The following is a 22,477-nucleotide window of genomic DNA, read 5'->3' as shown; positions in this document are numbered from 1 at the left end:
CATGGTGGCTAAAACTGCCTGCCCTTAGAACTAAACACACGAGGACACCACATCATACTCTGTCATATCCTAACAGTTAAAAAAAAAAAAGTTTTGCTTTAGCGTGTCCTTGATGGAGCAGCAAAAATTATTAATTTTATTAAATCCAGACCCTTGTACACCTTTTTAGTGTTCTGTGTGACAAGATGGGAAATACGCGTAAAGCATATGGAAATATGATGATTGTCTCAGGAAAAACATCTGTATGATTGTTTGAGTTGCAAGCTGAACTGTCTGCTTATTTTCATGGAACACTACTTGTAAAATTCAATTTTGGCTACTGGGCATTCATTTTCTGAAATATGAGTGAAGAGCGCCTGTCATTTCAAGAAAACAACTGATAGTATTTATAGCCAATAATAAAATCAGGTTTTTGGTTAATTTTAGAGTTTTGGAAACATTATCTGCTGCATGAACTAGACAGCTTCACAGTATTTACAGACTTTTCTGATGGGATGAGTAGTGATATTAACAAATGTACTTTTTTTGATATAGTGTAATAAGTGGGTCAGTATCTAGAAGATTTACATAACTCAATATTTTCCGTATGACAATGCCTTATGTTATGGAATCAAATATTGGTAAAAGATTTATTCAGAGTCTAAAATACATTAATAGATTTAATGTAACGGTATAAAAAGTTCATTGGTATAGTTTCCAATTCCACATTGCTATTAACTTTTATGAAATAACCTTTAAGAAACTACCACTTGTCAGAATTTGGGTATAGTCTAAAAGAAGAATATCCACAATTATTTGAAAAAGCTTTTAAAATTCTCCCTTTTCTAACTTGTGGTATTCTTTGTATACTTCACCATTAAAATGCTATATTGCAAGAGAGGCAGATATGCAAATCTAGCTGTCTTCTATTAAGCTAGAAATTAAGGGATTTGCAAAATTATAAAACCTTTTCTCACTACTTTTTGTTTTGTTTTGGAAAATACAATTATTTTCACAGAAATGTTATTTTTATGCACATTGGCACATATTGAGCTTTTATTGTTATTTAAATGAATTAATATTTTAAAATTTGCATTTTAATTTCCAATATAGTAAAAATTGGTAGAAATAACCCACAATAACAAAAACTTTTTGGGATTCTCAGTAATTCTTAACAGTATAAAGAGGTTCTAAGGCCAAGAAGTTGTAGAACTGATGTTTTGGGGGGATGGAAGTGTCTGATTTATGTGAAGACAGATTTGGGCTCTTGTTTGGAATGTAGCCCCCAGAAGCTCCCATTTCCCCAGCCTGTTTTACCCTTTACAGCTCAGTGTTTTCTCTTATCCTCTCATTGTCTCCACTTTCTTATTTCTCATTTCATTACTTTATCCACTGCCCTCTGCCCTTGGCCTCTACTACTGCCCTTTCCTGGGACCCTAAAGGGTACTTTTCAATAATCATCATTTTACCTATCTTCAGCATTTAATTGTGTTGATCATACTCTCCTGTCAAGAATGCTCCCCCGCCCCCCAGCCCCAGCTTTGTCTAAACATGAGGTGAGATTCTATCTCAAGGTCTCAGTGCAAACAGGATCTGTTGAGATGACTTCACTTGATCTGGAGGTTTATGGAGGAAGTGGTGTAGAGATTTGGTTTTGTATTTTCAGTATCATTGCTTGGAATTAAGAGGTCACTGAAATGATTTAGGTGGATATAACTTGATGCTCTAACAAAGTAATTAGTATGGAAAAAAATAACCAAGAAAGACTTTTTTTTTTAAACCTGTAGTAAAATTTAATAATTGTCAAAACCGGAGAGGTTTTGCAGAATTGCTAAATGGGCTTTCTTTATACCCTGGCATATTTTTGTGTTGATGCATCTAGTAATAAAAGTGTAGGCTGTAGGGTGCCTGGGTGGCTCAGTCGGTTAAACGTCCAACTCTTGATTTCGGTTCAGGTCATGATCTCAGGGTCCAGGGATCCAGCTCTGTGTCAGGCTCTGCGCTCAGTGGGGAGTCTGCTTGAGATTCTCTCCCTCCCTCTCTGTCTGCCCCTCCCCTCCCCCCAGCTTTCTCTGTCTCTCTCTCAAATAAATAAATAAATCTTTAAAAAAAAAAGTGTAGGCTCTGAAGTTATATTTCCAGAGTTTGGATCTGACTCCACTGTCTACTAGCTGGTGATGTTCAGCAAATTATTTAACCTTTCTGTAGCCAAACTTCTTCATCTGTAATATGGGAATGGAGTTATAAACATTAAAATGAGATAGTTCATGTGAAGTGCTGAGAATGCTGCCCACTGTGCATATACTAAGCTCTTGCTAAAATGTTAGATATTGTTCTGAGATGATTGTGGCTTACTGGGGGTACTAGTTTTACCAAACCATTGCTGGCATGGAGCTCACATTTTCTTGTGATTGCCAGTTTGAAAACATTTTGCACCTTTAGGAGAGGATTGATGTCTTCTGAATTTGGTGAGATGGGGTGCTAGAAAAGCATTTTTAGTGGTTTCTTGGGAGGTCTTTTGTAATGATTTACCATGTGAAATGCTAATGGTAGGAATAGATGTGTGAATAATATTACTTGTGTTTCAGTATTTCAAATTTTCTTTTGCTGTGATTGGGAAGACACAGATGAAACTCATATCTTGGTAGTAGTAAGAAGACTTAGGGTGAAGAGCCTTGGATTTTTCTCTGCTTTGATTTTCTGGACTAAGAGTACCCATTAAAGCTCTTGCTTAATCCACAAAGGGCAAATGAAAAGTTTATGAAGTTTTCGTCAATAATTATAAAACATTGGGGAATCTGAGATGAACTCAATCATAACAGGATTCTTCTACCTATGTGTATGTAAAGCTAGGTGAGGAAATGTTTTCTTGTTGGTTTTTCTTGGCCGGCTGAATATGCACCATGATATATATGAAGGATCCATGAAGAAGATCCCTTGGAATGATTTCTCATCTAATAGCTACTCTGCTTTATAATCACAGGCTCTTAGTTCTAATATATGTCTTTATGGTAGGAATTTATCCAGGGACTAAGCTTCTTCTTCTTCTTCTTCTTTTTTTTTTTTAAAGATTTTATTTATTTATTTGACAGAGAGAGATACAGCGAGAGAGGGAACACAAGCAGGGGGAGTGGGAGAGGGAGAAGCAGGCTTCCCGTGGAGCAGGGAGCCCGATGTGGGACTCGATCCCAGGACCCTGGGATCATGACCTGAGCCGAAGGCAGGCGCCTAACGACTGAGCCACCCAGGCACCCCAGGGACTAAGCTTCTTAAGGATAATTTAGAGATATTGATGATATTTCATGTCAGTTTTATTCAGCGCACACACACATACATGCAAGCACAACCCCAAATATAGTTGAGCAGTGAAGAAAGAAGGAAGAAAAATAATTAGATATTAGGACTGTTTAAGTACCTTCATTCCATGTTTAGATTACCTCCAATTCTTTTGTTTTCAGGATTGGATCATTATAAATCATGGTTTAATTATTCTATTATTCAGAATAAACATGATTATTTCCTTTCTTCACTGCATTTTACAGATGATTAACTCAGTGTAGGAATCCTTACTCTCACACGGTTTCTATCTATTTATTTTTAAAGATTTTCTTTATTTATTTGTCAGAGAGAGAGAGAGCACAAGCTGGGGGAGCAGCCGGCAGAGGGAGAGGGAGAAGCAGGCCCTGCTGAGCAAGGAGCCCGACCCAGGGTTTGATCCCAGAACCCCGGGACCATGACCTGAGCCAAAGGCAGATGCTTAATTGACTGAGACACCCGGGTGCCCCACACTGCTTCTTTTTAATAGTTGCATTTGATGTATGTGTTCTGTACCTTGATGTATGTGTTCTGTACCTGAATCTTAAAAAACAAAAAAAAAGTGTTTCAGGGGAATTTATTTTAAATTCTTCCTGGCTTTTTTTTTTTTTTTTTTAAAGATTTTATTTATTTATTTGAGAGAGAGAGAATGAGAGACAGAGAGCATGAGAGGGGTTAGGGTCAGAGGGAGAAGCAGACCCCCTGCCGAGCAGGGAGCCCGATGCGGGACTCGATCCAGGGACTCCAGGATCATGACCTGAGCCGAAGGCAGTCGCTTAACCAACTGAGCCACCCAGGCGCCCCAAATTCTTCCTGGCTTTACTGTGGCCTTGCTTGCTAGTATTCTCTGAGAAGCTTCAAAAGAAAAGGTAGATGAAGTATGTGGGAGTGCTAATCCTTGACACAGAGTGGTTAGATATCCGAAAGAACTACTTGCTTACTTCTCTCAGACATTCAAAAAGAACTACCATTTGCCTACCTCTTTTCAAAACAAAGGCTTTCACAGAATTCTTATCCTCATGAAAAAGCCCTGTTAGTGAACATTTATGAGATAGGTGTTCTGATAGGTAGAGAAAAGGAAAAGAAGCACTGAGTAAAGAATAAGTCAGTAGATATTTACCTGAATACTAAGTGCTTTGTACTTTGCTAGATTTAGGTTGTGGTATCAGTCAATAAGTATTTGAGCGCCAGAATTGACATGCCAGAATTCCCATTTTTAAAGAGCCTACTTTATTCTGACAGGGACAAATAAAATGCATGTAAATAAATAAGCCACTGCATTGATTGGGTGACTTCAGTTACTCTAAGTGTAATGAAGAAGCCAAAATAAAGTTAGAAGATGACTGAAGATGTTTCTTTAGCTAGAGAGGTCAGGATAATAGAATAAAAACTGCTAGTGTGATAATAGACCAGACTTATTTGCATATGATAAAGAATAAGAGGAATAACTAATTCAGTGGCTCTGAACTTTCAGACCTAGTGTCCCGTTTTACACCAGATATTTTGGAATCCACTAATGAAATTCATACAAAATATCTACAAGATCTAATTAAAGAAAAATATGTGTACACATAATGTTTTAAATGTAATACAAAGAAATAAAGTAATTTATGATAAAGTAATGTGCATTTCAATATGTAAATTGTTGGGTATGAATCCACTGGAAGTTATATGGAAGTAAGTAGATGCTCCTACCTATACATAGATTTACACTGAGTGTAGTTGCAATGGATACACATGGATAAACGTATATCCTGTTGGTTGCTCAGATACCAGACAACATTGCTGTTGGTCCCATGTTATTTTTTGTTTGTTTCAAATAATACCAACGCTCTGTAAAATTGTGAACAAAAACAGTATATAGTCTTCCTTTAAATTACATTTTCCTGGGTGCATTCCTGGAAAACTCAGTGTAAAAACTGGGAGAATACTTCTCATTACATGTAAGCAGAGTTAGGTTCCAGGTTAGATAATTATAAACATCTTTGTCACCTCCTGACCAGGACAATCTAAAGTAGAGTGAATCGCAGAGAGGAAAACTGTTAGTGAGGGGAAGTGGGAGCTTAAGAAAATGTCAGCAACAAGGGGAAAGGGTAATGACAGGTCCTTCAAAGGAACTTGGGTTTTAGAAGTAGCAAAGAAGAATCAGTTTGAAAGTGCTTTGGGGAATAAGGAGGACATCTATTCCATTTCCAGCCTCTGAGGATCAAGGGATATGGGAGAAAACTCAGCCTTTAGTTGAAACATCGTTAAGGGAAGCTATTGTAAGGTTGGGATATTCACGAAGTGAATTTCATTAAGTGAAGGGAAGTGCTTTTGGATAAGAGGATAAACATTATTAGTAATATTATTATTAATTTTTTTTTAGAGAGAAAGAGCATGCAGTTGGGGAGGGGTGGAGGCAGAGGGGGAGAGAGAATCTTAAGCAGGCTCCACGCTCTGCGGGCAGCCTCACATGGGGCTCTATCTCATGAGCCTGAGATCATGACCTAGCCGAAAGCAACAGTCAGATGCTTAACTGACTGAGCCACCCAGGTGCCCTGAGGATAAACATTATTGAAAGCATGGGGGTAGGAACAGTCACCAAATTAGGAATGCTATGTGCTTGTGAAAAGATTTACGAAGGTTGGAGAGAAATGACATGCATTAGGATAGTTTGGGGTGAACGTATCTTAGTGTAGACACTTTGGATGAGAACCAAATTGGTAATCTGTTTTAGCAATCTAGTCTACGGGGTGTGAAAGGGAGACAGTAGATTGAAATTTGAAATTGACCAGATTTTGGCGGTAAAGAATGATAACTTGATGTTTCTTATTCGGGAAATGGTAGTGTTTTTGTTGTTAACAAATAGAAAGCAATACATAGGAGAAGGAACAAGTTTAGGGCAGAGAAAAATAATTCTGTTATAAACAAGTTGGGTTTGAAGTATTTGAAAAATAACTCAGCCACAACTAAGTTGGGGTGTTTTATAGCATGGTAACTATAATTTTTTGTGTGTCTACTGTTTGTTAGGTACTATTGAAAATATTCTGCTTAAATTGTTTCATTTACTCTTTTTTTTTTTTAAAGATTTTATTTGACAGAGACATAGTGAGAGAGGGAACACAAGCAGGAGGAGTGGGAGAGGGAGAAGCAGGTTCCCCGCCGAGTAGGGAGCCCGATGCGGAGCTCAATCCCAGGACCCTGGGATCATGACTTGAGCTGAAGGCAGGTGCTTAACGACTGAGCCACCCAGGCATCCCTTATTTACTCTATAACAATTCAGTGAGGTATTGTTATCCTGATTGTACAGTTGAGGAAACAAGCTTAAAGAGGTGTCAGCTTGTTCAAAGTTTCACAATTAGCTGAACAGGAATTAAAACCCAGTCTCTAATCTCTCTCATAAGTTTATAGACTTTTCTAGATGTAGGTTTTTGTTTTGTATGTTGTTTGGATTTCATGGTGCTTCCTAAATCTGATAATTCATGTCTTTGAGCAATTATAGAAAAATTCAGTCATTATCTTTTCAAAATCTTATGGATTTTCTTTATTTTCTTTGAGAATTCTGGTTGGATGAATGTCAGGCTCTCTTTTTTCTGTGTCTTATTACCCTGTTTATATTTTTACATCTTTGTCTCTCTGCTCCATTCCATGGATTATGCGTGGATAATTTCTTCAGGTCTGTGCTGTAAGTCACTAATTCTCTCTTCAACTTTGATCTGCTGTTTAACCTGTCCAGTGGGTTTTTAATTTCAGTGATTCATTTCTAGATGATCTATGTGGTTCTTTTCCCCCTTATTTATTTATTTATATATATTGAAGCATGGCTGACACACAATGTTACATAGGTGTACAACATAGTGATTTGATAGGTTTATATGTTATGCTGTGCTCACCACCAGTGTAGCTCCCATTTGTCACCATACAGTGCTATTACAATACCACTGACCATATTCCCTATGCTGTCTCTTTTATTCCTGTGACTTCATTCCATAACTAGAAGCCTTTATCTCCCACTCCCCTTCACCCATTTTGCCCCTCCCCCACTCCTCTGTCATCTTCTTGGACCGGAACCTGTGTGGTTGTCAGGTTTCCTGATTGTTTTTGATAGTCTCTAGTTCTTTGCTCATGTTTTTGACTTCTCTTCTTTTCCTTTCCTTTTTAATGTCTTAAGCATTTAAAAAAGTATATTTGATCATTCTAATACTTTGGAGGCTCTAATTCTGTTATTTGTCATTTCCACGGAGTCTCACCTATGGTGGCTTGTTTCCTCAATGGGTTTTTAAATTTTGAGTTGAATGCTTATTATTTTGGTGACCTCGATCTGTGAAAATCCTAAAAGGCTTATGCGGAAGGTCTACTCCTCTAGAGAGCAGTTACTTCTGTTGGGAACCCAAAGGCTCTATCAATTTGACAACTTTAATTTCTCAGCTTGAAGTTTCTTAGACCTAATAGGTAATGTTTTGTTTGTTTGCTTTTTCAGATTACTTACTCCACCACATTACTGTAAGTGTGGGAATCAGTGTACAGGTGGTAGGTTGTTGGAAGTGAATAAGGTATTCTAGAGAAATTATCAAGGAAAAATTGTAACAATTAAGAAAAGGGCAGAGGAATATGAGTTAGTTGTGACTAAGAAGAAATGGTCAGAGTAGGTGGAAAACCAGGGCGGTCGTTTTTGTAAGTAGGAGAGAGATTCAAGGGGAGGGTGGTATATTTATTGGCTCTTTGTGTTCTCAGTACTAACCTTGTTCTTTCACAGTTTTTTGTTTTTACTTTTTAAAATTAAACTTTTTATTTTGAGATAATTGTAGATTGGCTTGTAGTAATAACTAATACAGAGAAATCACTTGTGTCCCTAACTCACTTTCCCCCAGTGGTAACATCTTACAAAACTAGTACAATATCACAACCACAATATTGACATTGATATAATCAAAATAACAACAGTTCAATCACCAGATTCCTCATGTTGCTTTTTTTATGTATAAAGACTTTTATTTTTTAGAGCAAATTTAGGTTCACAACAAAACTGAACACAGAGATTTCCCATATACTCCCTGATCCCACATATATACTGCCTCCCACACTATCAGCTTCTTGCACCAGAATTTGTTACAAATTGTTACAGTTTGTTACAATTGATGAACTTGATATGTCATTTCACTCCAAGTCCATAGTTTACATACATTAGGATCCACTCTTGGTGTTTTACATTCTCTGAGTTTTGACAAAAATATAATGCTGTGTAACCACCAAATATAGTATCATACAGAATAGTTTGTTACTAAAAATAGTTTGCCCTAAAAATCCTCTGTGCCTGCCTAGTCATGCTTCCCTCACCCCTAACTCTTGCAAACCACTAATCCTTTTACTCTTTGCCTTTTACATAATATGATAGCTTTTCCTTTTACAGAGTATCATATAGCTTAGAATTAGCCTTTTCAGATTGGCTTCTTTAATTTAGCAATATGCATTTAAGATTCCTCCATGTCTTTTCATGGTTTGATAGCTCATTTATTTTTCAGTGCTGAATAATATTCCATTGTCTAGATGTACCACAGTTTATCCATTCACCTACTGAAGGACATCTTGATTGTTTCCAAGTTTTGTCACAGTGTTTATCAATGCCTTCCTCTCCTTTTCCACCTGTCTCCTCTCCCAAAAGGAAAAAAAAGCACATAGTACTAATCACCCTTAGAACATAGTTATTTGTATACTTGTTTGTGTATTTTGCTGGATTATAAATACTGAGGGCAAAGACCTTCAGTTATTTATAATGACATCTCACATAATAAACATTTGAATGGCCTCATTCTTACACAGATACTTTTTAAAGCCATGCTTAAAAACACATTCATAACTTTTCTTGACTTCTGAAACCAATCCTGAATATAAACTCTCTTTGTTGGCTAGGGAGATCTTGTTCGAAAACTGAAAGAAGATAAAGCACCCCAAGTAGATGTAGACAAAGCTGTAGCTGAGCTCAAAGCCCGGAAGAGGGTTCTGGAAGCAAAGGTGAGTCTTGGGATCCTAAAAGAGGAATGTCATCTTTATTTAATGTCTTTGGGTGGGAAAGACCTAGAAAAGTTTCTGAACAGTATCATTTGCCTTATCTCTATTTATCCAGCATGCCTTCTTATCTGCTACCTGGCAGACTTCTCATGCTTTCACACTCCATCTCAAAATGTCACCGAAGTCTCCCTGACTTCTGACCCACCCCTCCCCTAAATCCTAGATTTAATACACTCCGCAAATTTCCCTGGAAGGCATTGTGCTTTTTTTTTTTTTTTTTTTTGTGCTTGCTCTTCTTTATAAATTCTTCTATCCCTGGAAATAATGGTTTTGTGTTAAACTTTTTTTTCTTTTAAGGAAAAGGTGTATCCATCTGATACCTGCTCCCAAATCTTTCAAACAGTAAATGTCCCATCACCAAACTGAAATAGTTTGGAGTTCTAAGTCACTGTCTCACTACAGTGATCCACTAAAAATTCAGATATTGCTTATCAGTATCTGCATCTAAGTAACCTTAATCTTCCTAAATAATTAAGTTAAAGGGATCTTTTTTTGTAACTGAAAGGGGGGAAAAAACCCTAAGGTTTCTATTTTTTAAAGGCATCAAAATCTTGTCTGATAAATTTTGTATTGAATTTTGCTGAGGAATAAACCAAACTCACATATATAAATTCATATTTCCTCTCACCCCTAATCACATGTTTTCTATTTGAAAATCCATTACAGGAGCTAGCATTACAACCCAAAGATGACATTGTAGACAGAGCAAAAATGGAAGATACCCTGAAGAGGAGGTTTTTCTACGATCAAGCTTTTGCTATTTATGGAGGTAGGGGATTAATGATAGCGCAATTATGTTGTTGGTCACTTTACTGTTGTTGTTAAATCAAAAACATGGCTTTTCAATCGATAACTGTATCAGGTCACATAAAACAGAGAACATTTTGCTTTTGTTTGTTTAATATTGGCCATTTGATGTAAAATCTGTTTATTCCTTTCCATCCTACTTATTCTCGAAGACTGCTTTTTTCCCATTTGGATGTAGGGAATTGTTAGGGGCCCAGGTATGAAGCACTTAATATGTCCATGTACCTATCAGACTCTTCTTTGGAGCAGTTGAGGGCTATTGTAACACTGGCCAACTGTATCGTGCACCTTCACACAAGGGCAGTGAGAAGCCAGGGTCCCTAGGTTATTCTTTATGGCAACTGCCAGGAGAAAACATTCTTCATAGGTATGTAGGTAAATCTCTACATCTTTCTGAATGCTTTGTGAAGGTATGTAGGCAAATATAATTCACTGATTAAATGTACAGTGGTATTTTTCATAGTGGGTGGAGATCATTCCAACAGTATTAAGACTTTTAGTACTTTGTCCCTGAAACTTGATTTGAATTTGGCTAAGCAGATCTCTAAATGTTTAACTTGAGGTTTAAATATAGTGGCTCATATACTCAAGATTAAATATAGTGGCTTGTATATCCAAGAATAAATTAGAGAATTGGGTGCTAAAATTCATCATTGTTATCAGCTGATGCAACAAGTAGATCTATGGCAGAAAAGTGTAATCTGTTTTTCATTGTTTCTCATATATGGAGGAACATCTTTTGCTTTTAGTTTTTTGCTAATCCTACTTGGGATTCTTAATATAGAAGTAGTAAATGGAGTAAGAGCTTTTTAATTTTACTTCTGTTAGCTAGCTGGAAATAACCCCTTCAGTATTGAGGGGTTTGAATTGTTGACTTTAATACCTCTTTAGGGAATATGTGAAGTCTTACAGTTTCGTACATCTCCTTGCTTTAATTTGCTCGGAGTGACAAGGTAAAGTACGGATTTTCCTTGTTCATATTTTATAGGTGTTAGTGGTCTGTATGATTTTGGGCCAGTTGGATGTGCTTTGAAGAATAATATTATTCAGACCTGGAGGCAGCACTTTATCCAAGAGGAACAGATCCTGGAGATTGATTGTACCATGCTCACCCCTGAGCCAGTTTTAAAGTAAGATTTCTACTTTGGGGGCTGAAATTCATTAATATGCATATTTAAGTAACTTCTCCTGATTACAAAAACTCATATTCATTGTAAAAATGTGGAAAAGAAAGACAAAATATACACCTAATGTCCATAGACAGCCATGTCAAAATCGTTGTGTTTATCCTGTCTTCTTTCTCCGTAAGTCCTGTACATACATCTGTGTTAGCAGCACACTGCTTTTCTTCATGTAATGTAGGTGAACATTTACTTCTGTCATTAAATATTCTTCTAAAGCATTTTTAATGACAGCATAGTACTCTCTTGTGGGTATACCATAATTTATTTAGCTAGTGCCGTATCATAGGCATTTAAATTGTTCCTGGGGCACCTGGGTGGCTTAGTTGGTTAAGCAGCTGACTCTTGGTTTCGGCTCAGGTCTTGATCTCAGGGTCCTGGGATGGAGCCCTGAGTCGGGCTCTATGCTTAGCAGGGAGTCTGCGTGAGGATTCACTACCCCCCCCCCCCCCCCCGCCACCGCCGTGCATGCGCACTCTCTCTCTAATAAGTAAATCTTTAAAAAAAATAAATTGCTCCTGATTTTTGAGTCCACTGAACATCCTGATAGATGGATTTTGTATATATATGATTATTTCCTTATTCTAAGTTTTTAGAAGTTCTGGGCAAAGGTGTGTATACATTTAAAATCAAATAACTACTATTTGTGTTGAAGTGTTAGTGCAGAAATTTATTTTATTCCTACTAACATTGTTGAAAACAGGGCAGGATTGCTAGAATATAGAAAGAAGAATCCTTTACATTTTGTATCTCATCACTTCATTTAATGTTGCCTGGTAAAGAGCTAATTTTCACTGTTTGCATCCTTTGGGCTCTCTCAATAATTTCAGCCAATAAAAACAAGATGAATTCCTGATGTGGGATCTAAAAGATCAAGACAACCTATTCTTTAGCTACTTGCTCCACTAATAGGAATGCGTAAGAGATAATACCAGTGTCCATACAGTTTTTGGTGACAGAAAACTCTTTTCTTAAGATTCAGGATCTATACTGAGTTATGAATTCTTGCCTAGTCAAATTCCCCCTGGTTTTGGCCTTTGCATAAGTCGTTAATAATGAGATAGGCATGGATTAATTGATTCTGCAAGGTAGCACATACTTTATGACAACTTGTAAAAGAGTATAATCTAGTTGATGTCTGTTTCCTGTGGGATGGAAGAGCTTGGAGGAAAGGGTGGAGATAGATTTGAGGAAGAATTTTCTGTAGCCTACATTATCTACCATGGATACATCATTATATATATGGGAGCTTCCATCTTTCAGATACACAGATATAAGCGTGATATACTACATATAGAAGGGGAATTATCTTAGAACGTAAAGTTTATGTATTAATTCGTATGAAAATGACAAATTGGCTTGGCATTTGTTAACTTAGGACCTCTGGCCACGTAGACAAATTTGCTGACTTCATGGTGAAAGATGTAAAAAATGGAGAGTGTTTTCGTGCTGACCATCTATTAAAAGGTATGGTTTTTCATCTTGGATAAGTATTCTTCCAAGTAAAATTGATCAAAACAGAGGGTTTAGATTAAGCTTTTCTCATATTTTTTCTATTAAAATTTTTTGGGGGCATAACATACAAAGAGTAAAGTGCTCAGATCTTAACCATACGGGCTGACCTCATTTATTGCACTCTACCTTACCGTGCTGTGTGGATACTGGCAACCCGGGGCCAAGCAAGTCCGTCAGTGCTGTTCTTCCAATGCTTTTACTCACTTTGTCTCTCTCACATTTTGATAATTCTTGCAATATTTCAAACTTTTTCATTATTATTTGTTTTAGTGATCAGTAATTAGGACTCGCTGGCAGCTCAGGTGATGGTTAGCATTTTTCAGCAATAAAATATATTTTAATTAAGGTATACTTTTTTAGATATAATGCTGTTGCATATTTAACAGAGTACAATATGAGGCAAACAATTTTTATGTGAACTGGGAAACCAGAAAATTTATTTGACTTGCTTTATTGCAATATTTGCTATATTGTGGTGGTTTGGAACCAAACCCACAATATCTCCGAGGTATGCCTGTACAACTTGAGTCCCTTATTTAACAAAAAGAAGTTATATATGATAATTAGAAATTCTGAGTCAGCAAAGGAATCAAGACAGTATCATGATTCTCCCTGTAAAATCAACCATGGGATTTATATAAAGTGAAAACATTATCCTTGGATTCATTTTTTTTTTTTACCTCTCCAGCACTGAAACTCAAAATGCATTGTCCTTTTACCCCTTGATTGAAATTGACATGTACCAACACTGTTCTTATAGCTCATTTACAGAAATTGATGTCTGATAAGAAGTGTTCTGCTGAGAAGAAATCAGAGATGGAAAGTGTCTTGGCTCAGGTGAGTACTTCAGAGATGTTATCACAGCTGTCTTTCTTACAGTGTTTGGTGACTGTTGAATTCCACATTGTGCTGACCCAGGCCACAATTGTAAGGAAGTAGAGTTTATCTTCTGTCTCTCTTTGAATTTTTATTTTCTTCTCTCTCTACCTTTTGTGGCTTTATTTTAACCCAAACTAGCAATTCAGTGTAAATAGGCATGAAATTTGTTCTATCTCTTTGGAAACCAGTTTTCTGGATTTAATAACAAAAACCAGAGGAGTGACTAATGATGAATAGTGTTCGGTCTTGATGTGGAGATTTTGGGGCAGATATCCTTATGAACACTGTCTCATCAGCCACTTGATCTGCTTCTGGTTGCACTATCCCTGACTATGTGCTATTACTCTTAGAACCTGATGAGCAGGCCCCTGCTTTTCTTATAGACTAAAAGTTTTACAATTTCTATTTAAGTTGGCAAAGTTTAGGGAAGACTTAAAAGAAACCATAGAGATAATCTGTTCTGACTTTTACCAAGTGCAGGAATACCTTCTATATCAGAAGTAGTTCTTACCCCTTTTTTGGGTCACAGATCACTTTAAAAATATTACGAAAACTGTACCTCTTTCCCCCAGGAATATGCACATGTCCATGTATGTATGTTGCTGATTTCTCACCTTATGTATCCATTTAAGCAAAATACATTTCTCCTACCCCATATTTGATCATGAGGTCCACCAAGGCTCACCTCTTAAATTTTATTTACTTCCTTGGGCAAAAAATGTACATACACACATACATTCACACTGTACATATGTACATATGTACATATACATATGTACATACATACACACTGGTTTCTACCAGTGCTGTATTTATAGATATTTTCTTTTTTTTCTTTTCTTTTTTTTTTTTTTTAAAGATTTTGTTTATTTATTTGACAGAGAGAGATACACAGCGAGAGAGAGAACACAAGCAGGGGGAGTGGGAGAGGGAGAAGCAGGCTTCCCGCCGAGCAGGGAGCCCGATGTGGGGCTCGATCCCAGGACTCCGGGATCATGACCTGAGCCGAAGGCAGACGCTTAACGACTGAGCTACCCAGGCGCCACCTATAGATATTTTCTTTATATTGGCATATAAATATGTGAGGCTGAATGTAGGAATCCCTGTCTCTTTTCATTTTCTCATGAGAATTTACTGGATACTTTTCCACTGTTGCCTTGTTTTCTAAAAATACGCTGATTTTTCCCTGTGGTATCTTGCTTTCTAACGGTAGCTGAGAAATTTTCTCCTTCCTCATTTAAATTGAAAGAAAATCTTAATTTGGCTGTTGACTCATCTGCGAGTTTATTTTAGTCCTTGTGAGGTATATTTTATCCTTTGCTTGAAGCTCTTTGCTTTAGTATTGTTGCTCATGATTTAATAAATCAATTCTTGGATTTTGACACTGTTATAGCCAAAAATTCATTTCTCATTTCCTTTCTTTCCCAAAGGCATGACCTTTATTAGAAAGAAAAAATGAAAAGCACTTCTAATTACCCTTAGTTACTGTTTCCCATTTAAAATGTTAGACTTACTAAGCTTTTTGTAAGTATGTGTCTTTGATCTTAACAGTTTCATTCATTTCCGAGTCAATTGTCAGAGCAGGAAGTAATTAGTTGATTCATTAAGTCATTTATAGTTTGAACCCTGACTTTCTGTCTCATATCCATGGTCTTAGAAGAGCAGTCTGTTTTTTTGTTTTTTGTTTTTTGTTTTTTTTTAAAGATTTTGTTTATTTATTTGAGAGAGAGAATGAGAGAGAGCACATGAGAGGGGGGGAGGGTCAGAGGGAGAAGCAGGCTCCCCGTTGAGCAGGGAGCCCGATGTGGGACTCGATCCCGGGACTCCAGGATCATGACCTGAGCCGAAGGCAGTCGCTTAACCAACTGAGCCACCCAGGTGCCCCTGTTTTTGGTTTTTTTTTTTTTAGAGAAGATGGGTGCACGTGCTTGTGAGGGGAGGGGCAGAGGGAGAGGGAGAAAGAGAATCTTAAGCAGGCTCCACTCCCCACGTGGAGCCCAATGCAGGAGCCCAAAACAAGGTTCTGTCTCACGACCCTAAGATCATGACCTGAGCCGAAATCAAGAGTTGGATGCTTAACCAACTGAACCACCCGGGCACCCCAGAGAGCAGTCTGTTTTTTTGATTTGCCATATCAGATCTACATACAAACTGTCAGTGTAACTTTCAGTGAAAAGTTGGGGACTGTGTGGTCTAATACTCAGAAATGGCCCTGGTGGATTCATGGCCAAAGGCCCATCTGTTTGCTTGAGCAAATAATAGCATTTTCTCTACCTGTTAGTGCTTGTGACTCCTTTTCAGCTTTATTTTAGCATGATAGTTTCTTTAAAAGGCACTGATTCACCCTCTGTGGTAGGCAGAGCTTTATTCCTGTTGTGGATTCAGCAGCTCAGAACTGTGTTTCTTTGTCCATTTTTGCTGACCCACCTCTGCATGTACCAGTTTTTAAGTCATTTTTAAATTTTTTGTTATGAAGAATTCAAAACATATGCAAATAGAAAATAGTATAATAAATACTTATGTACCCATGAACCTGCTACAATGTTACCAAATTTTGTTGAATCCATTCCCTGCTTTCCTGCCTTCTTCTCCAGAATTATTTTGAAGTACATCTAAAACATCATTTTATTACATTGTCTTAAATGTTCACCAGTTTTTTTTTGTTTGAATTGGGATCCAGATAAAGTCCATACTTTGTGAGTGGTTGATACATTTCTTAAGTCTCTTTCAATCTTTAGGGTCTTTATCTCTAATTTTCCTTGTATTTTCATTAAAGTTGAGACATTTGTTTCTTAGTGCTTTCTACTATCTGGATTTGGCTGATTGCATTATTTTGGTGATATTTCACATGTTCCTCTGTTTCTATATTATAATTTGGTAATCCAACCTAGAGGCCCAGTCAGATATTTTGGCAAGACACTTAGTAAGTGGTGTAGTGTATGCTGTGTGCCAAGCCCTGTGCTAAGTACTTTACAGAGTTAATCTTCATAGTAGCCCTTCATAGTGAAGTAGATGCTGCTTCCTTATTTCACAGATGAGCAAATTGAGGCCCAGAGAGGTTAGATAAGAACTTACTCTTGAGTCACATAAGCCATACGTGGTAGAATTGGGCGGTTGGTTTACCCAGGTTTTTCTGACTCCAGAGCCTCGGTTCTTACGGTCAAGAGTTGATTTATGTAATTATTTTGCTTCTATTAGGAGTTTTGTTTTTTTTTTTAAGTTTTGAATATTCTTCAGTATTAGATGGTTTGTCATAGTCATTTGAAATTTTCAAGTTGGAGGTCATACATCATTTTAGAGGGTTTCATGTTGGTTATCAATGTATAAAATGTGCAATACACTGGAACATGCAGACATGAATAAGAAACAGTTTCTACCTTCAAGAGCTTAATATCTAGTGGGAAAGAAAAGTTTTATGCACATTTAATTAATAGACAGGGAAGTATACCTGACTCTTAAATATGCAGAGCAGTAAAATGCAACTTCAAAAACTTATTTGTGGGACGCCTGGGTGGCTCAGTCGGTTGAGTGTCTTTGGCTCAGGTCATGATCTCAGGGTCCTGGGATCGAGTTCCGCATTGGGCTCCCTGCTCATTGGGGAGTCTGCTTCTCCCTCTGTGCTCCCCCCGCCCCGCTTGTGCTCTGTATCTCTCTCTGACAAATAAAATCTTAAAAAAAAAAGAAAACTTATTTATATGATTTCAGATTCTTGCCAATCAGTAACGATTATAGTTGAACCAGAGATATTTTTCTTTATGTTTCCTTGTGAAATGGTGAATGTATGAGTTTTAGGTCAGTCCCAGAAAGATACTCCAGTTTTCTGGAATGGTAAATGGTAAATTGATAAACGGAAAGTGAACTGGTTATGATTTTAATTTGGGTTTTTGAAGGTTAGAGTAACTTTGATGTTCTTATTTTGGGTGATTTTTAATGATGGATGGGTTTTATATATATAATACTTTTATGCCCTGTTTCTTTTCTCAGTCTTTTACATTAATTATTTTCTTTACCTGTCCTTTAGCTTGATAACTATGGACAGCAGGAACTTGGGGATCTTTTTGTGAACTATAATGTAAAATCCCCCATGACTGGAAATGATCTCTCCCCTCCAGTATCTTTTAACTTAATGTTCAAGACCTTCATTGGGCCTGGAGGAAACATGCCTGGGTATGTATCACTTATTCTTTATGTAATGAAGTTACTGAAGTTGTTGTAATAAAAAGTGAACATCAGATCAGCCATGAAGGAAAATTTTTGAAAAATGATATGTAGAAAGTACAGATAAATATTTTAAGGAGAAATAATAACAGACATATTCTTAAATTTATTCCTTCTAATTCTTTCTGAATGTATTTTTTTTTAGTGTATATTATTATTATTTTTTTTTGCCACAAAATAAACAGAAGTCTGATGATCATATCTTGTGGTGATAGCTGTGTAGGGCAGGAGAGGTAGTTGAAGAATGATTTTGAAAGTCATTGAACTTATTGCTGAAGGAGACTTAGAAACCATTTAGTCTAGATCAACACTGTCCAGTAGAACTTTCTGCAGTGGTATAAATGTTCTGTAATCTGTGTTGTCCAATATGGTAGCCACTAACCACATGTGGCTACTGAGCACTTGAAATGGTGTTAGTGCTTCTGAGGTACTGAACTTGAAAATATATTTAATTTTAATTAATTTAAATTTAGGCATTTGACTACTAGCCTACCATACTGAACAACATAGGTTTAGCTTGTTACTTAAAAGATGTGGTTTTCATAGTAAAGAAAGCTGAACAGTTACAATACGATCCAGAACTAGAATTTGTATTTACAGATTCCTTCTCAATGTTAACAAACTTAGCCAAAGTATTCTTCATAACTTCAGATATTTTTCTTACGGTCTCATTGTAAGGTAATTGAGGGTAGGCTTTTGTAAGATGAAGCTAGATAGATCATGTCTCCTGAAGTAGAAACTAAAGAATAGTAAAAATGAATTGTGACAGAATGTATGAGTGGAATTATTTTAGTCACACACTGTGTTGACTTGGGATATTTTATGGAAAGAGGCCAAAGATAAGCCTTTCATTTTGGCAGTACATACAGAGAGTCATTGAATGGGCCAGACCCTCTGACCTGTCATCCCACTCCTGGGAATTTATCTGAGGAAATAATTCAAAAGGAAAGGAAGCTATATTTATCAAGAGTATATAAATTAAAAGTAGAAATAACCTATTTATCGAAAAATTTGAGATGATTAAATTATAATAGATTATTTTAGAATACTCTGCAACTGTCAAATATGAGAAATTATTATGATTATTTAGAAAATGGAAAAATAAAGAATACATAATTTTACACATGTAAATCACGCACATAGGAGTACCTGGCTGGCTCAGTCAGTGGAGCACGCGACTCTTGATCTTGGGGTCATGAGTTCAAGCCCCACGTTGGGCGTAGAGTCTACTTAAAAATAAATAAAAAATGAAATTTAAAAGTCTTATAGCTTTTTAAAAAAATGCATGTAAAACTGTAGTTACACTTCTTTTGGATGAAATCTGGAAAGGACCACCAGAATGAGGAGTTGGTGTGTTAGAGTGAGAAGAGGGTACAATTGTATTTTATTTTTTCTTTGTTTTAAAGTTTTCTTCATAAACTATTTATTTTGAAGTAGGCTGCTGGGAAAGCTTTCTTAGTTGATGTTTTTGCAAAGAATATTTTCTGTAAAATTGAGAAGAGGACAGTGGCTATCATGGGGTATTTGCTTGGCCGTATCTTTAAAATATGGAGAAAAAGAGAAGAAGCTTCTGGCTGGAAATGTAGAATACCACAAAGGAGAAAATGATAGGAAAAACCTTGAAATTTGCCTGGCCTAGTGTGTTGATTGTGATGAGTGAGCTCTAATGCTGAGTGTGAGCCCATACTGGCTTCTTTGTAGCCACATAATTACACTCTAATACGTGAGTTAATGGGCATATACTTAGGCAGGGTCTTATTTTCAGAAGGATCTGAATTGTTGTCTGCCTCCTTGTTAAATGATTAATCAGGTTTTAGGGACATTAAGAGAGAGGTGGTATTTGACTCACTGGACTGATGAAATAAAATGACATTTCTAATAGTAGTATTGCCATACCAGTTGCTTGATACGTTCTCTAACACTTGCTTGAGAATGTTTGGTACCAAGGAAAATGTCTATTACTCCTATTCCTTTGCTTTAGAGCCGATATGTACTGCTTTGTGTGAAAATAGTATATTTCGGACTTTTAGGATTTATATCTTTCAGATTTTTGGAAAACTTAATTTCTTTCCTTCTAACAGACTGATTTATTTAAATTTATAGGTACTTGAGACCAGAAACCGCACAGGGGATTTTCCTGAATTTCAAGAGACTTTTGGAATTCAACCAAGGAAAGTTGCCTTTTGCTGCTGCCCAGATCGGAAATTCTTTCAGAAATGAGATCTCCCCTAGATCTGGACTGATCAGAGTCAGGTACTGCCCATATTATTCTTCCAGTAAAATTTGTGAATGATCTCGGCTTTGAATGGGAAAGGGAAGCTTGCTATGTTGAGACAATTCTGTTTCATTCTTACATGACCATGTTTTTATTTTTGTCCTCCAAAAGATGATGCTTTATGTTTGTAATCTCTGGGACATCAGGTAGTTGTGAGTAACTAATGAGAACTTGAAGGGAAAGGAAGGAAGGAAGGAAGGTGAAGAATAGATCACGTTTCTCACCTGCTCCAAAATGGTCTTTCTCCCTTGTTTGTTATATGTTTAGAGGATGGCAGGATCTTGATTGTCTAAACCAAGGCATTTTCTGGCAGTGGTGATATGTGTAAGTGTAGAGTGAGGTGGGCCAGGGTGACAGGAGGGGAGTGTCATGCTGGGTGTCCAGGGCAATCAGCAGTGCTGGAGTTGGGCCGGGGGTGTTTCTGTAACCAGTTGACATTCCTCCAGACGTTTGAGGCGCCTATATGACAGGCCAGCTAGCAGGCTTGCTTCTGTCTACTTTACTCTGCTCACTTGTCTCTATTCTAATAATCTCCCTTTGCCAGATATATCCAGGAATGTGTGGGAGGTCATATTAGCACTTAGTTATAGTTTTCTTTAGAAACTTACTGTGATTTAGCTGCTTTTGACTTGAGTTTTTTGTGATTTCTATGTATTTTCTTACAGATATCATCTCTTGGTGAAATAAATGCCATATAAAAAATAAGATATGTAGGTACACTTAGCTATCTTAGACTCTAGAAGGATTTTCCACAGCCCCACCACCCCACCCATCTCTCTTTTCTTACTCACTATAATTACAGACTTCAGTCATAGCATATCCCAGCCACTGACTCTACATCATAGCACCCAAAGCACCTGCCTAATCTTGTTAGTCTCCATGACACCCACTGAGGAAATGCCCCTATGTATTGACCAAACTTTCTTCAGGCCTGTGATTGGTTCAGCCTTCTGGTCAAGAAAGGGGGGACTGCACAGAGGAAGGGGCTTGCACAACTTAGAGAAATGGGGTGGGAGGGATTCCCTTGGGCCTTTGTGTGGAAAGAAGAGGTGGTCAGAAACTTTAACCAGCTATAATAACAATGAAAAACTTGTCAGGCTTGAGTCTGTTTTACTTCCTGGTGTCTGGGTTTTTCTGTCTCTCTTTTTCCTTTTGTTTTTTGGCTTTCCATCTGTTCCAGTAGTGTCTTCAAGCATGCTTTCAAAATACTGAGAAAGCCTGGTAAGACTGACTTTGTCTAAAGCCAGTGTTTTGGAGAGGATATATATAATATAGAGTAGCTCTTGGAAGTTATAAAAGGACCACGAAGTAAGGCAAAACCTGGGGCTTGTGGAATAGAAAGTGGTAAGTCGAAAAAGCCGCTCAGAACTAAGGAGTGATCTTAGGAGTTAACTGGTAAAAGGTCCGTGGGGCTTCCCTGGATATTTTTTATTTTGGTCATTTTCCACCTTAAAGCGTCCTGTCTGGATTCTGGCTGGTTTTTGTTCTATGCATCGCTAAGATCCTGACTAGAAGTCTATTCATTCTTCCATGAGCCAGTATCCCCATGGTTTTTGTTCCATGGATAGGGCTAGGATTTGTTTAGTGTTGTGATTTATAGAGTTACCAGGTGATTAGTCTTTGCATGGCTGTGATTTATTTAGGTTGGGAGTATTAGACTGTTCATATGTAATTTTTAAAAGTTTATTTTTATTTTGATTGGCTGGTTCTGTCTTCTAGACTACATGTATGTAGTTCTCCATGGTTCAGGTACAGTGTGTGAACTCAAGGACAGGAGACCACTGGTAGGGTCACCGTTAGAGTTGATTTCCATCTCCTGTCTATGAGCTGGGATTATTTGACAGAACAAATGGAAAGGCTTTGGCAGCAGATTATTTTGGGATTCTAGGCAGGGCCCTTATTTTGATATGCTTTGCATTTTAGATGTTCTCTTGCTATCCGCCACACTATAAGATATGTGAGGACAGACATTGTGCTTCTTTGTCTCTGTCCTATTTCTGTGCACGCAGAAGACATTTGATAGTGGTTGAAAGACAAGATATAGGTGCTTAGGACCAAGTAAGAAATAGTATTAAAAAATAAAGTTTAAAAATTAGAGCTCTTTTGCCATGCATTTCATGTATTTTTAGGTCTCATTTAAGCAATTTTTCATTGCTTTTAAAAAATCTGAGATAATCATGAAAGTGCACTAGTAAATGTGTGTGGGGGAGTGTGTTTAAAGAAGAGAGATTTGATTTTGACTCATAAAATTAACTTA

At 37.1% G+C, this 22,477-nt stretch overlaps 1 protein-coding gene across 1 annotated transcript in view; it reads left to right on the top strand.

The window, feature by feature from the left end:
* GARS1 (glycyl-tRNA synthetase 1) overlaps window positions 1–22,477 on the top strand; it is a 47,895-nt gene that overhangs the window by 3,713 nt on the left and 21,705 nt on the right. Inside the window, exons 2-8 of the mRNA XM_032401847.1 lie at window positions 9,187–9,288; window positions 10,012–10,114; window positions 11,141–11,282; window positions 12,712–12,800; window positions 13,609–13,685; window positions 17,749–17,894; window positions 20,049–20,198. Coding sequence (XP_032257738.1) covers window positions 9,187–9,288; window positions 10,012–10,114; window positions 11,141–11,282; window positions 12,712–12,800; window positions 13,609–13,685; window positions 17,749–17,894; window positions 20,049–20,198 — 809 coding nt within the window. The remainder of the gene's footprint in view (window positions 1–9,186; window positions 9,289–10,011; window positions 10,115–11,140; window positions 11,283–12,711; window positions 12,801–13,608; window positions 13,686–17,748; window positions 17,895–20,048; window positions 20,199–22,477) is intronic.

Source organism: Phoca vitulina, unplaced genomic scaffold (genome assembly GCF_004348235.1).
Source record: "Phoca vitulina isolate PV1807 unplaced genomic scaffold, GSC_HSeal_1.0 scaffold4, whole genome shotgun sequence".
Classification (NCBI taxonomy): Eukaryota; Metazoa; Chordata; class Mammalia; order Carnivora; family Phocidae; genus Phoca; species Phoca vitulina.
Note: the sequence above shows the minus strand (reverse complement) of the source record. Positions and strands in the feature narration are given on the sequence as shown.